Source organism: Podarcis cretensis, assembly GCF_951804945.1.
Source record: "Podarcis cretensis genome assembly, chromosome: 14".
NCBI classification, from domain to species: Eukaryota; Metazoa; Chordata; class Lepidosauria; order Squamata; family Lacertidae; genus Podarcis; species Podarcis cretensis.
In genome coordinates, this window is record NC_137183.1 from 7,283,636 (window position 1) to 7,299,324 (window position 15,689).

At 43.8% G+C, this 15,689-nt stretch overlaps 1 protein-coding gene across 1 annotated transcript in view; it reads left to right on the top strand.

The window, feature by feature from the left end:
* WDR72 (WD repeat domain 72) overlaps nt 1–15,689 on the top strand; it is an 82,359-nt gene that overhangs the window by 35,705 nt on the left and 30,965 nt on the right. The window contains exons 14-15 of the mRNA XM_079953204.1: nt 789–1,003; nt 13,762–14,573. Coding sequence (XP_079809330.1) covers nt 789–1,003; nt 13,762–14,573 — 1,027 coding nt within the window. The remainder of the gene's footprint in view (nt 1–788; nt 1,004–13,761; nt 14,574–15,689) is intronic.

The following is a 15,689-nucleotide window of genomic DNA, read 5'->3' on the forward strand; positions in this document are numbered from 1 at the left end:
TGGAACCAGGTGCACCAAATGTAAATGGTTCCAACTGCTTTTAATGTTGCATTTCTATAGAGTTGCAACCCACCCAGGGACCTTATAAAGGGTGGGTAAGAAATCCTGTTGTTGTTGTTGCTCGTTACAATATTATTTGATATAAGGTAGAATCCTATGCTGCTTCTACATTACAATTAAATTAATCAGCTGCTCACCGGAAAGGAATAAAATGTGATGATTATATCCATTGATTTCTTATCATTTAAGTGTGCGTCTATAACTATCCTCTATTACAGTTATTAATTATGCCATTCACAGCATAATGTGTATGGGGACCAACCATGTGGGTGACTTAAATGGTGTGATTCCTGGCATAAACTGGAGGCAGGAATGGCAATCGTGAGGGGTGGTTCTTCTTAACTTTGTGACTGTAGTTATGCTATAGGCCTTGTATGTTTATATACCTGGCATGGGTTCAGCTTTTGGCAGAGAATCCCTTTGGGAAGTTCTTTAAGCCCCTTACAGAGCTGACAAAATCCTATACCAACTTCCTTCAGAATATTGCGCTCAGTGGGACTTCCCATCTGAGCAGGCAGGTGCAGTATGATTCTGTAGCTGGCTTTTTGCTTGGTACCATTAAACAGCTATCCATGGAGCAGTCTTAATGCTCACCTTGGTGAATGAACTTGTCCAGCTGCAACTTACCTTCTTGGCCCTGATTCTGCCCCGGAGCTCCTGCTCTGCTTATGTGAAGTCATGCTCCGCTGCCTGTAAATTTCTCAAACCACTATTTCTCCTCTGCCCAGGAAGTCTCGAGCGTCATGAAACTGGGGAAGTTGCTCAGGCAATCCTTGCTTGCTGTGAGGACTCAGTCATGGCAGCGGCAGATTCTCTGTCGGCTGTCTTTGAAGAAGACACACCTAAGCAGGAAAACCTGGATGGCCAATCTTCCAACTCCTATAAAATCGGTACTCTTTCCTACAGCAGCCTCGCTCATCGAGAAAAGTCTTCCCACCATCAGGTGAGTGCACAGAAAGGGGAGACTTCGGATCAAAGAATTGCAGAATTGTAGAGTTGGAAAGGCCCTAAAAGGCCCCCTGGTCCAAACCCCTGCCACGGATCTTGGACAGCACTCAGCAAACCTACCTTGATGCCACATGACCCAAAGTTGCTTTCCCATCCCCCTCTCTGGAAGGGATGGTGTTACAAAAGCACCATTCAGGAGAACATTAAAACTTTAAAGCAGGTTTTGCCTGCAAGAGCTGAGGCACGTGCTGATCTTGTTACTGGACACTTTAGCCCAGGCTCCACGCTGGCTAGAAGGCTGAATCCTTATGGGTTCAGGATGTTGGCTGGGAGTGAACTTGCTATGTAAATTGATAACAAGTCCATATACTGTATTTTTCTGTGTATTACACAACCCCATGTATAAGACGACCCCTATTTTTGGGAGCCCTCAACAGTTGTTGAGCTTCTTTTGTAAGTTCGCTGAGCTGTTGAGCAGCTTTTTGACGATCCCCCACTCTGGCTGACGGAACTGGTGCCGTAATACACCGCATACTGGCACTCACCAAATACTCTTCCTAAGCCAGGAAGAGCGGGTAAGCAGCCTCCTCTCCGACATTTCCCTGCTACTGCCGCAGCACCAGCCCTTACTTACTTAGCATATTAACCCGTGTATAAGAGGACCCACAATTTATCACACAAAAAATTCAGAAGAAAGGTTGTCTTATACATGGAAAAATATGGTAAATGCTACTTAAACTATAGAAGCCCCTCCAATTTGTTATTGATCATGCCCCAGAACCACCAACTACAGATGAAACTAGCACTTCTAACAAGACATCTTGACCAGTAAATATATGAAATATAACTATATTGTGCTTGATGAAAAGTAAGTCTATGAGTTTTACATATACAACAGTGGCTCAAAAAGCTTTGGCTTTTTGGTGGGGAAGGAGCCTCGATTGTTCCCTATCTTTGCACATGTAGAAGGATCATTTAGTATTTAGGTATTTAATGGTGACTGCCCATCATCTCCTGTTGATTAGGAGCAGCTATTAGACATGATAATCACCCTATTTGACATAACACTATTTATATAGACTAAACGATGAGTGATGAAGAACAGTAGTAGTAGTAGTAAGATGATAACACTATTTAAATGTATGTGGCTAATGAGATTTCGAACCAGGTTCGGTGCTTAATTCTGCAAATCGTAAAATGGATCTGCTGGGAGACTGAAAAGGTCTCCACTGAAAACAGAGCTCTGAAATAGCAAGGAGTGACCTAGCCACACTCCAGCACTTTAAAGTCTCATTGAATTCCAGAAAAGGGAGAGTTAACCATGTGCTTAAATGCCTCCCATGGAAAACAATGTTTAAGTGCTTGAGGCAGGCTGTGTGGCACCTTTCTTGTACCTCATGGCTGGCCAGCCTCTGAAGCAGATTCTCTGTATCAACATATTTGTCCTCATGGAAATTGCAGCCACCAGGACCGAGGGCTGCTTGGGTGATTTTTGGTGTGGAACTGGGACGTGGGACAAGTGCCGTCAGTGCAAAACGAAGCATGCGTGCCGTCAAATTCCCTTGATATACAGTACTTAAACAGGTTTTAATTATTTCCAGCATCAAAAGGCCCCCTCATGTGCGGCATCATTGTTTGCCAGAGAAAGCGCCACTCTGAACAGGGGTGAAAGGGTCTCTCCCCAAAATCAGACCCTCAGCATTTGCCTCAGTCACTGACAGGGGGAGAGGCGGCAATTTGTGTGGTGAAGCCTATTTGAATAGGGTATTGTTAGAATACTTATGGTCCACTTGACAAGGGCTCTTGCTGTAAATAGCACAATTTGACTCCAGCTGTTAAAGGGAGGTTTTGACAGTCGCTGAATGGGATTGGGGGGGGGGGAGGTGCTTTGCTGCAGAGGAGAGAAAATCAATACTGGCCTCTCGTTCAAAGCAACCTGCTCTTTTTCTTGTTCAGTTCTCCTTCCGGGTTTATATAAGGTGATCTGCCATTTAGAAAGGAAGACCTTTCTGTTTAAAAGCAGGGTTGGTTTGTGTGTGTATGTGTATGTGTGCATGTGCAGACTAAACCAGGCAACAAATGCTGGCAAAGTAGATATTTTTCTATCGGTAGAGCTGTGATCCTAAACGAAATTGCACATAAATCCACATGAAAGCAAAGAGATCCACTGGGTTTCAGGCATTACAATTGCACTTCTGCATACAATCGGTTGCCTCTGTACTTCAGTTTTGGAGCTGGAACGACTGTCTAACTCTGCTTGTTTTTCCCCTGGCTGTTATTAAAAGTCCTACAAAATCCACAGCTGGGCAGTAAGACATTTATTAGTACCAAGCAACTTTCCAAAAGCCTGCCACTATTCTGTGATGCTGTCATTGGCCCTAATAAAGACATCACCCAACTGTGGATTTTTGAATATTTTACTGGGCGATTTTTGCTTCTTAGAACAGATTCCTCTTCTGTGGACCTCTTGGGCTCCCTGACAGTGTAGCTTCCTCTATGGCCTGGTGCTGATCATTGCCATCTAGCCAAGCTGTGACCTGACACTCCTTAGTGACAGAATACCTGGCTAGGGGTAGCAAGAAGGCTTGGGCATGGGGCTTCCATGGCACCACATGAGGGGTGGTCTTTGGTAAATTTTCATAATATGGCACCCTGTGCGAGGCCAAAAATTGATGGACCCAAACTGATCTCTCAATTATGGATGTGCTCAATTATATGGCTCTATGCTCTGTGCGGGGCAACCATCTAAATCATTTTGCAGCACAAGGGCTTGATTGTGCAGGTACCAGCCTACCTTTAAAAATGATCGCTGCTCCCCACCACCCAAAAAAAGAGGAGGAGTTCCAGTGCTGCGCATGCAGCAGAGGAAAATATTTACTTTGCTCAATTCTTTGCTCAATCCAGTTTCCATTTTCTGCTTCTATGTAATGAAAAATGAAAAACACAGAAGCATAGCAATAGGGAGAGGACTCTTGGTTTAAGAGATTTTTCTCCTAAACAAAGAGTCCTGATTTTTCTCCTAAACCAAGAGTCCTTCCCCTATTGTTATGGTTCTGTGTTTTTCATTTTTCATTACACAGAAGCAGAAAATGGAAACTGAATTATTATTATTATTATTATTATTATTATTATTATTATTATTATTAATGCTTAATTGTGAGTGAATTTAACATGTAATAAACTGCAGCTTGCATGTCAGTGCATTGATATAGTTCTCTAACACCCCGGAGTTAAAATGGCTTCAGAAATAAATGTGTTCAGCATCTAGGCCCACAATGTAGTGGCACTTCCAAGATTCAAAGCTCCCAATTATGAGCATCTCTTTCTGTTGTCAGGAGCTGCTAGCTTTAAGTGCCTGGCTGGGGAGGAGGTGTGTGAGCCTCACTGAGAGAAGGAAGGAAAGACTATCCCTGACAGCTTCAGACAATGCAAAGGGGGGAGGCAGCAGATCGATGCTCCCTCCCCCAGTCTTGGAAGCCTCTGCTGCTCCTCGCCCCTCCACTGTCCCGCCCCCACCCCCGGTCAATGTAATGACAAGAAAATTGGTGTAGAGGCCAGTCTTGCAGCTAGATCATTTTAGACCCTGGACTTAATGGTCCTCCAGCGCGCACACACACACACACACACACACACACACTAAACAGTCATGTGTGTTACTCTGGTTAGGAAGCTGACTGCTCTTCTTTCTAGCCATGCCAGGGTCTGCAAATGCTCCTACATTCTTGGCACAAGAAAGCAAAAAATAAACAGCCCCCCACCAAAACACACACACTAAAGGTTGGACAACCTGATAAAAAAAAGAGAAATACTTTGAGCATGTGCCGTTTCATATTGTATACTCGCTTCAATCTCCAAGACTACAGGAATAAAACAAGGTTTGCTTCTGCAGCCCTGAAGCTACGCACATTTACTTGTAAAAAAAAAGGATAATAAGTATTTTTAAAGTGAAAAGAAAAATATAGAAATGGGCATCTGTAATCGCCTGCTTGCCTGCCTGGCTCTCCCTTCCCCTATAAAATGGTTTTAAAGGTATGAAAGGCTGCCGTGGGAGTAACCACTGTCAACCTCGGTGGGGCTGAGACCAGGCCTGCTTGCTGCTGGCCCCCCCTGCACAATCTGTTGCTCCCCGGGTGGTCATTTGGTAGTGGGGGGCAGGGTGGAGGCTGGACTTTGGCCCCAGGTCTAGCCTGAGCTCCACCCCGGGTAGAGCCTTCAACATTTGCATGAATTCTGCTCCTATTCCTAAATGTGTGCTAAATGAAGCAGAGCTGTTTTGCATTGCAGTGTGTGTGGAGAGCAGCAGCAGTCAATGAGAACATAGAAGCCTCTCAGATACCCTCCTGTCTTAGCTCTGCGCTGATAGGCCTGCCGCTCCCACCTTGGGTGCCAACAGCCAGCAGCTCTGACGTTTTGGGTGCTGGACAGCTCCCACACCCATATGCGCGCTGGGGAGCTGTCCAGCCTCCTGGAGCCTGACAGCAGGACTGGGTAGGTGCCTTCAGAGTTGTCCCCAGGATCAGGTTGCTTGAAGGTTGGCAGGGCGGGCAAGGGGGTACATGGTGTGCATGCCCTATACTCCTGCCCCTGGTCCCCCACAGCTTCTTGGCACAAGGTCCCATGTCTGCCCCGCTGCCATGTGAGCCCACAGGGAGACTTTGGCTGCCAGAAGGTTACACAAGGGTGCTCCCCACCCTTCACAAATGACTAGGAACTTTAAAAACAAATCAGAACCCTTCTCTTCAAGGGCACGGGCATCTTTGAAAAGGAGAAAGTTGTACCGACATTCAAAAAACCTGGTTTTATATGGAATTTTACTGTCACTGAAATTAACTCAAGTTTCATTTGAAGATAATGCAGCACAGCTATTTAAAGCCTTCTGAATGCCAAACAAAGGCTCATTTCCATGCTCAGTTATTACTGGGCCTCTGAACACTCTATGCTAGGTCTGGGATTATTCTTTTCCACTTGAAAATGTTTATATATTAATATAAGCAATTTGTAGATTGCCATTTATATTTCTTTTTTTTAAAAAAGCATTACTGTGCTGCCATAACTTAAAATATCAGGGTGATGTACAACAATGAAATATAAAACATAATTAAAAACTACAGAAACCATAAAAGGGAGCGCGCTGAGGGCAGAGCAGTCAAAGCAGCCTTGAAATACGCTTCTAACCAGTGGCGTAGCGTGGGGGGTGCAGGGGGGGCCGGCCGCACCGGGCGCAACATCTGGGGGTTAGGGTTAGGGGGCGCAAATCCACGGGTTAGGGGACGCAAATCCACGGGTTAGGGGGCGCAAATTACTTGCCTTGCCCCGGGTGCTAACAACCCACGCTACGCCACTGCTTCTAACAAGTAGAACTTTCTGTGGCATAAGAATCTGGACCCATTTTTGTGATATCAGTTTAAATCAAACAAACAAAACACACCACGCCACCGAATGCAATTTCTGCCAGCCTCTGTAATCAAGCACAAGAAGCTCACTAAGCGGTGGCCTTTCCAGTCCAAAATGTTTGCTGATTTTGTGAAGCAATATTTTATGCTCATAAACTGGCTGCAAGGTGGGAGTGCAATTCCATTTATCTTGATATTCTTTGGCTTTATAGAGCCTGCCAAAGTGTCCATCTGTTCGGCGGAGATTGCTTCCCCTCGCGAGTGGTCAGGGGGAGTGAGCCGGGAGAGGTCAAAGGAGCTTCTTGACCTCGGGTGTTTCTCGCCGGAGCAATTGGAGTAGAGGGAGCCGGGTGCCATTACGAGGTGCTGCTCAGCAAAGCAGCCCCCACTTTAATTGGTAATGATAGCAGGGAAGACACAGCGAAGCCACAGCCAGGAGAAAACAAAAGGCAGCCAATATAGTAATTTATTACCGGTCGCTGGGTTTCAGCCGCTTGGTTGTTTTACTCCTGCGGAGAGCAAAAAGAGGCTCCAGCACTTAATGCAAAATGGAGGACTGGCTGCCGGCAGGGCAGCGTGGGGCTCGGAAGAAGATTGCCTCAGCTATTAGTTGGATCATGGATTTGTGCTCGTTGGCTCGGCTCTCCAGGCTTTTCTCTCCAGTGTATCAGCTGCAATTTCCGGCATGCTTCTTCGCCTACAATTTGCCTTGCCAATCTTCAGGCTGCTGAGCTGGTGTCAGCACTCAAACATGGTGAGATGTTGGGGCCCATGGAGCCAAAAGAGGTGCATCTGTCCACTGTGTTGTCCCAGGATGCCCCTGGCCCCACATTTACAGGGTGGGGTGGAGGAGGGCTGCAGGTGGTTGGCACCAGTGGGGGGTAAGTGAGGGTGCTCAGCAGAGAAGGGCCAAGGAAAGCACTGGGAGTAGCTCATAAGGCTGTTGTCCACCAGGCACATCTTAAGGAACCTGCTTTGCATTTTTGCTCATTGCTTCCCAGAGCCAGCAATATAGCCAGTGGTTGGAGGGACTTGTTCCCTTGCCAACCATTTTGTATGATTCGTTTAGTCCTACTTTGAATCCTGTCCATGATTCAGCTGCCTAGTTATTCCAGCTCTCTGCTTTTTGTTCCTTAAAATAAAGGTAAAGGGACCCCTGACCATTAGGACCAGCCGTGGCCGACTCTGGGGTTCTGGCACTCATCTCGCTTTACTGGCTGAGGGAGCCGGCGTACAGCTTCCGAGTCATGTGGCCAGCATGACTAAGCTGCTTCTGGCGAACCAGAGCAGCGCACGGAAACACTGTTTACCTTCCCGCCAGAGTGGTACCTATTTATCTACTTGCACTTTGATGTGCTTTCAAACTGCTAGGTTGGCAGGAGCAGGGACTGAACAACAGGAGCTCACCTCGTCGCGGGGATTCGAACCGCCGACCTTCTGATCAGCAAGTCCTAGGCTCTGTGGTTTAACCCACAGCGCCACCCGCGTTTTGTTCCTTAACCACTTGCTAATCCAAAAGAGGACCTTCCCTCTTATTTCATGTCTTTGAAGGAGTCTTTGGTGAGGAAGTTTTATAAAAAAGCTTTTTGAAAGTCTAAGTTCACAACTGTATCACCCCTCTCAACATGCTTGTTGACACTCTGAAAGAACTTGAAGAGTTTAGTAAGATAGAACTTATCCTTGCAGAAGCCCCACTGCTTCCATTTCAGGACTTATTCTTCTATATGCTTTGTAGGTCTTAGTTTAACAACACTATCCACCAGTTTTCCTGGAATAAACTCTAAGCTAACCAGTCTGTAATTTCCTTGATCCTCTCAGTATTCCTTAAAAAAATGTTGCTACAGTGGCTGCTTTCAAGGAAGACTGAAACAGCCCCAAGAATCATTCAGTTTTTCAAATAACGCATCCAATGGAAAAAGCATAGCACCAATATCACTTGAGATGTAGAAGAGGCATCTCTAACCCTGGTGCCCTCCAGATGTTCTGGACTACAACTCCCATCATCATCATCATCATCATCCCTGACCATTTGCTGTGCCAGCTTCTAGGACCAATAGGAGAAATGTTGGTGTGGAATGTGTGATTATTCACGGTGCATATGAACATCTAATGAATGTTCAGATTTGTTGGGAGAAAATCTTTCAGGCACATATGAATATTCAAATAGCATCTGGAAGATCTCTCCAAGGCAGGATCTGTGAAATGTGTACTGGAGAGATGTGTGCTCGATCATAGCTTTGTAGAATGTGCAAGGACTTGGCCTCAGATTTACGCCTGAGTAGAAATGAGTTGGTAGGACTTCCGGTCGGCGCCAGCGATTAATGGCGGACTTTTCCCGGAGCTCCGGCAGAAGCCTGCTCCGCGGGTTCGGGTCCTGCCGCTACGGCGAAGCGGGGACCCTTAAAAATTACAGGTGCAGAAGCCTGTAAACAAGGAGGCTCGGCGGGTACCATTACGACCCCTCCGAACTGCGAAAGAGCCTTTTTAAAGGCTCCGGAACGGTGTCGGGGGGAGCGCGGTGCTGAGAGCCGCTACCCAGCCTGTGGAGCGAAGCCGCGTCGCCATTATCGGAGAGCGCTGATTTCTTCCGGCAAATTGACTCTGAAAGCATCTACTCGTGAGTAGGATTAAAAGCTTCTCCCGAGAAGACATTTATCAGATAATGTAAGGAATATAATAGACATTTTGGAAATGCTAGAAGTAAATATAAATACATAAGCGGTTCTGATATTTGTAGACGCGGAGAAAGCCTTTGACAATATTTCTTGGACCTTTATGAAGAAGAATCTCCATGGATGGGGGTAGGCCAAGGTTTTGAAAACGGTATAGGCGCAATTTATTCTGAACAAAAAGCAAAGCTAATTGTAAATAATGTTATTACAGAAGAACTTAGGATAGAAAAAGGGACACGTCAGGGGTGCCCAATTTCCCCACTACTTTTTATTTCGGTCCTGGAGGTGTTGCTGAACATGATAAGAAAAGACCAGCTGGTTAAAGGGGTTCAGGTCGGAGCGAGACAATATAAATTGAGAGCATTTGCAGATGATTTGGTACTTACATTGCAAGAGCCGGAATCTAGTACGAAAAGGGTTTTGGAATTAATTCAAGAGTTTGGCCAAGTGGCAGGATTTAAATTAAATAAATTAAAGACTAAGGTATTAGAGAAAAATCTAACAGTAAGAGAGAAGGAGAGGTTTCAGGATGAAACAGGTTTAACTGTGGTTAAGAGTGTAAAATATTTGGGGATTAATATGACAGCTAAAAACTTGAACTTATTTAAAGACAATTATGAAAAATGTTGGAACCAAGTGAAAAAAGACTTAGAAATTTGGTCAAACTTGAAGCTTTCTTTGTCTGGTCGAATAGCAGCTATTAAGATGAATGTATTGCCTAGAATGTTATTTCTGTTTCAAACACTACAAATTGTTGACAAGATGGAGTGTTTTAGGGGATGGCAGCGAGATATATCTAAATTTATCTGGCAGGGCAAAAAACCCAGAATAAAATTTAAGATTTTAACTGATGCAAAGGAAAGGGGGGGATTTGCCCTGCCAGACTTGAAACTTTACTATGAATCAGCAGCTTTCTGCTGGTTGAAGGATTGGCTGCTCCTTAAGAACACAGACATTCTAGACTTAGAAGGTTTTAATAACTTCTTTGGGTGGCATGCATATTTGTGGTATGACAAAGTTAAGGTTCATAAAGGCTTTAAAAATCATATTGTCAGGAAAGCATTGTACAATGTGTGGATCAGATATAAAGACCTACTGGAGAACAAAACTCCAAGGTGGCTTTCACCAATGGAGGCAAAAGCTGTGAAAAAACTTAATATGGAACGTATATGGCCGAAATATTGGGAACTCTTAGAACAGGAGGGTAGTAATTTTAAATTGCAGAGCTTTGAGAAATTAAAGGATAAAGTGAGAGATTGGCTTCACTATTACCAAATAATGGAGGTCTATAAGATGGATAAGAAAATTGGCTTCCAGGTGGAGAAATCTAAATTGGAAACAGAATTGTTAGAACCCAATACTAAGAATTTATCAAAAATGTATAACTTGCTGCTGAAATGGAATACACAGGATGAAACAGTTAAATCAGCTATGATCAAGTGGGCGCAAGATATTGGTCATAACATTATGTTTGCTGACTGGGAAAGGTTGTGGACCACCGGAATGAAATTTATGGCGTGTAACGCCTTGAGAGAAAATATTATGAAAATGATCTATAGGTGGTACATGACCCCAGTCAAGCTTGCAAAAATTTACCACTTGTCAGATAACAAATGTTGGAAGTGTAAAGAAAATGAAGGTTCATTCTTTCACCTCTGGTGGACGTGCCCAAGGATAAAGGCTTTCTGGGAAATGATATATAATGAAATGAAAAAGATGTTTAAATACACTTTCTTGAAGAAACCAGAGGCCTTTCTCCTGGGTATGGTCAGCCATGTGGTGTTAAAGAAGGACAGAACTTTGTTTTTATATGCAACAACAGCAGCAAGGATCCTTATTGCAAAGTATTGGAAGACATCAGACCTACCCACTCTGGAAGAATGGCAGATGAAGATGGCAGACTACATGGGACTCGCAGAGATGACGGGCAGAATCCGAGACCAGGAGAAAGAGACAGTGGAAGAAGATTGGAAGAAATTTAAGGACTATCTTAACAAACATTATAAGATTAAAGAATGTTAGATTGACATGGATTTAAAAACATTGTGGTTTTCAGAGACATTAGAGTAAGAAAAGGAATGGAATTTATAAAAAAATTTGGGGAAATAAGGGAATGGAGTTGCTGATGGGATAATGAAACTAGAATACAAAACGGGGAGGTATGAGGAAGTCGGGGAAATTAGGTTGAGAAAATAAGTTTTAAAAATATACTTGTTGTTTTTTGTTTGTGTTTGTTTTTATTGTAGTTGTTTTGTATTTGTATGTTTTTATTGGAAATTTTAATAAATATTATTTTTAAAAAAATAGAAATGAGTTGGTAGGCCTGTAGGTTGCTCACCTTCAGCATTCTGATTCCCCCAAGTTTTTTGGGCGTGACAATCTCTGCAGCCTTTCTGCCCTGTCCTGATTCCATAAACACACAAGATATGGTATGTACGGTTGTTGTTGGTTTTTATATTATCTTTGCTGTAAAAATGTGTGAGATTACAATATTGTATTTATTTGCATTACCCAGAGTTTGAACTACTGATGAAGCTTAGGATGGCGAAACAAGGCTAATATTACGAAAATCCTTGTCTTAGACTCTGTGAAAGGATTCTGTGGAACTGCAACAACCTTTCATGTGGATTGTTGGACTCTATGAACAGACAGGTGGAACAGACACTTTCACATATATGGGCCTTATGCATAAACTGATTAGAGAATGAACTGATCCACTGGGTCTTCTACTTTCTTCGTTGAACTTTATGAGCTACTTCTGTTGAAATCTACAATTCAATACAATGAATAGAATATATTATTTTTTAAAACATACAGCCGGTTACATCTTGTGTGTTTATTTAATATGTTTCAGATAACCAGAGGTTTGTTGTTGTTCTGTCCTGACTCCAGACAGAGCAGCCTCATTGCAGCTTCTGACTTTTATTTCCTATCCAAAGTTTCTTAGCAAAAGGCAACAGTTTCTCATTTGCAGACTTAGCAGACCTAGGTGTAAAAGCATCCAGATTTCCTTGTTTTCCACAGGTATGAATAACCATTCCAGTGTCCGTGCCACTGGGAACCAGGCCTTTATTTAGAGAGCACTAGGGGTGTGGTGACCTCTCCCTTTAATGGAGAAGAGAGGATGGTTTTCTTTGCAAAACTACCACATGATTCCATTTCTTGGTTCCCTTGTGGAAGGAGAAAGCTTTGGTTGCTCCTGTTGTCTCTCGATTTAGCACTAATCCTGCCGTAGGAGCTTGGCATCAGGAAGCTGGAGTGCCTGAAGAATTCAAGTGCTCTGCTTCCTAATGGACGTGTGCATTCTAAGTGGGCAAGACATAGTTCCTAGAAGCAGGTGAATCCCAGCGGCAAAGAGCCTGCAGAGATGAAAAGGTCACCTGGTAAAATAGCATTTCCATTGTACTTTCCATAAAATGTTTGTGTGGTGGGTCTGGCTTAGACCAGTTAAGGTTAATAGCCTGTGTTGATGTATTTGAGGATGAGGGGGAAGAGAAGAATGACCTTTCCCTGGAAGCAGGGGATTAGCCTCCTCTCTCTGCTGAGTTTTGCCAGAGACTCTTTCCCCCTTTTTAGTCACTGAGTCTGCAGTGAACACTAGCAGAAGCAGCGAAGTCTTGGCTCTTGTTGAATTGCACATGGTAGTTCTACATGGAGGAACTGAAGCAGAAGGAGCAAAAAAGGGGAAAGAGACTCCCCCCCCCCATTGCAGTCGACACAGGCACCATTTGCACCCTTTCAAATTGACTTCACCTCTCACAATTAAAATGTGAGGATTGCATTTTTATTTCACTCTGCCTGTTTTTAAAAGGAGCTTCCAAAACATTTCCCAAAACTGTCTTACAAGGCATTGGAAGTTGTGGTAGTCATCACAGAAAGTAGTTTGCTTCGGGTGAGTATGAAAGCATTCCTCCTCTGAGCTTTTCCTAGCATACTTTTAAAATTTATACTTTCCCCTTCAACAGGTTTCCCGGGCAGCTTACAGAAAGTGAACATTACAATAGAACACCACCATACAAATCCATTTTGCCACCTGCTCACCTCTGAAATGCCATGCCCTGGTTGAGGTTGCTTTGCTCTCAGTGCCATCTTGGAATATGTAATAATATTAATAATAATATTTATACCCCACCCATCTGGCTGGGTTTTCCCCAGCCACTCTGGGCGGCTCACAACAGAATATTAAAAACACAATACAGCATTAAACATTAAAAACTTCCCTAAACAGGGCTGCATTCAGATGACTTTTAAAAGTAAGATAGTTGTTTATTTCCTTGACATCTGATGGGAGGATGTTCCACAGGGCGGGCGTCACTACTGAGAAGGTCCTCTGCCTGGTTCCCTGTAACCTCACTTCTCGCAGTGAGGGAACTGCCAGAAGGCCCTCGGAGCTGGACCTCAGTGTCTGGGCTGAATGATGGGAGTGGAGACGCACGAGAGACAGGGCCTTGCCTGGAGTGCTCTCCCAAGACTCCTTCTGTGGGTCACCAGAGATTGAAGATGCTTTTATTTAACAGTTTTGACTTTTGGTTTGCATTCGCTTTTGGTTGTTGGTTGCATTTTGCTTTTAGAAATGGTTTGTTATATTTACCCTTCTGTTGACTATACTATGTGCTGTGGGTAATTTTCATTATTGTACATTATTCTTGTACATTCTTGTACATTATTCTTGTTCTTATTATTTTCAGCTACCCACTGCCTGCCATAGCCAGTGGCCTTTTACCATCCTGCCTGTGAAGACAGAGAGACAGAACATCCATTTTTATGTCCTTCTCTTTGATTTGGAAAAATTGGCCGAACTCCTGCATTCAGCCCAGCTCAAGGGACTGAAGTCATCCAGCTCATTCCACAGCTATGATGCTCTAAAGAGAGCCAAAAGCACAGCTGACAAAAGGATGCTAATGATGAAACGAAACAGAACTTCTGGGTCACTCTTTCCATTGGATGGGCAAGTCAAAGCTCCAGCTGAAGAGCAAACATTTGGAGAGAGTAATGCAGTTGGCTCTTTGGAACAAAGTGGCGGCATCAAAAGACACAAAAAGCCGAAGAGTTCAAAGAAGGTTCGGAGGCAGCCATCAGGAAAAGTCAATGTGAATGTTGTCATGGATGCAGCAAAGCTCCTCTTGTCTTGCCTCTTGCCTTGGGGTGTGGATGGGGAGTTGGATGATCTCTGTGTTCAGTATTTAGATATCTTGAGACTTCTCTATCCAGTCTCATTTGGACTTATGTCAAGGAACAATCATCTCTCTCTGACACTGCCGGGATGGCGCAATGCCAGTTCCCCAGGGGCGGAACAGCAGCAGGAGGCAAATCACTTGTTCTCCAGAAAAGTGCCGGATTTGTGTCACAGGTACATTAGTGTGGCTCAAGAGCAAACCAGAAGGGTCAATGGACACACAAAAAGCATCCGTACCACAGAGAGATCCCTGACTCTGAGTTACTTACTGAGAAGGATATATTTAGTTCAAAGGATATTTGGCAGGCCCTTAGAAAAGACCAGGTAAGAACTTTCATTTTCTGGTGTTTCTCTAAACCCAAGCAGGCAAAATGTTAGATGGCACAGATGGATGGGCAGACATTCCTTTGTCAGCCTATCATTTGTCATTCATAGTGTAGCCTAGTGCCATGCCCTGGAAACCCATTAAGAGTGTTTCCAAATTACTCTTAATTAACCCACATTTACATCCTTTGGTGTACCAGTTAGGATTTAGCTCCTTCTCATTTCATCTCCATGAAATGAGAATAATAATTTGCATCATTTATTTGTTTTGCTTGCTCTGTTTATTCCTTGCTTTCTAGAGGGTCTTACAGACGGTTCTCAGTTGGTTGACTCCCAGCTAGGCACTGTTCAGGGGCAGAAATCCTTTGCTTTAGTCACTGAGCTTTAGTCACTTTTGCTTTCAGACCATTTTTCTGGGCCATGATTGTGATGGAACTGTGTTTTACAGTGCTTATTCCACATATTGCCATGTCCCATAGGCTGCCACAAAAAAGGGGAGCAAATGTCTCAGAAATTACGAAGGGCAGCCCCATATAGCTTAGGCTTCATTTTATGACATCTAGGCTTGAAGACATGAACAAAGATATATTTTGTGAAACAGATTCCAAGCCACTGTTGAAAACTGGGGTCTCCACATAACCTTGATTTATGTGGGAGGCTGAACTTTGTAAATAACGATTGGGCTTATATCCAAGGAACTAATGACATCTCCCATGCCTAGATTCAGTTTCAGGTGCTGTCCCAATTCTCAACTTCACTGAAGCCATCAACCAGATTCTTTCTTTTCTTTTTTAATGAGGAAAGAAGAGCTGGATACTATTGGTATCATGGCAGCATCTCACATTAAATACTTCTGCAAAGTCCTTGCAGGTAGGGGAGAAGAACATATGGAAAAGGCTATGAGGAGGAGAAAAGTAGATCATCATCAATCATTCCTTGCTACCAGGAATGGAACCTGAGAGTAGTTAACATTTGCCATGCTATCAACACTTCCTGCTCAAAAGTGTCACAGACCTTCGAGTTGGGACCTAGTGAGCCTAGGGCTTGCTGATCAGAAGGTCGGCGGTTCGAACCCCCACAACGTTTAGGATCTCAGATCTACTGATAGAAAAATAT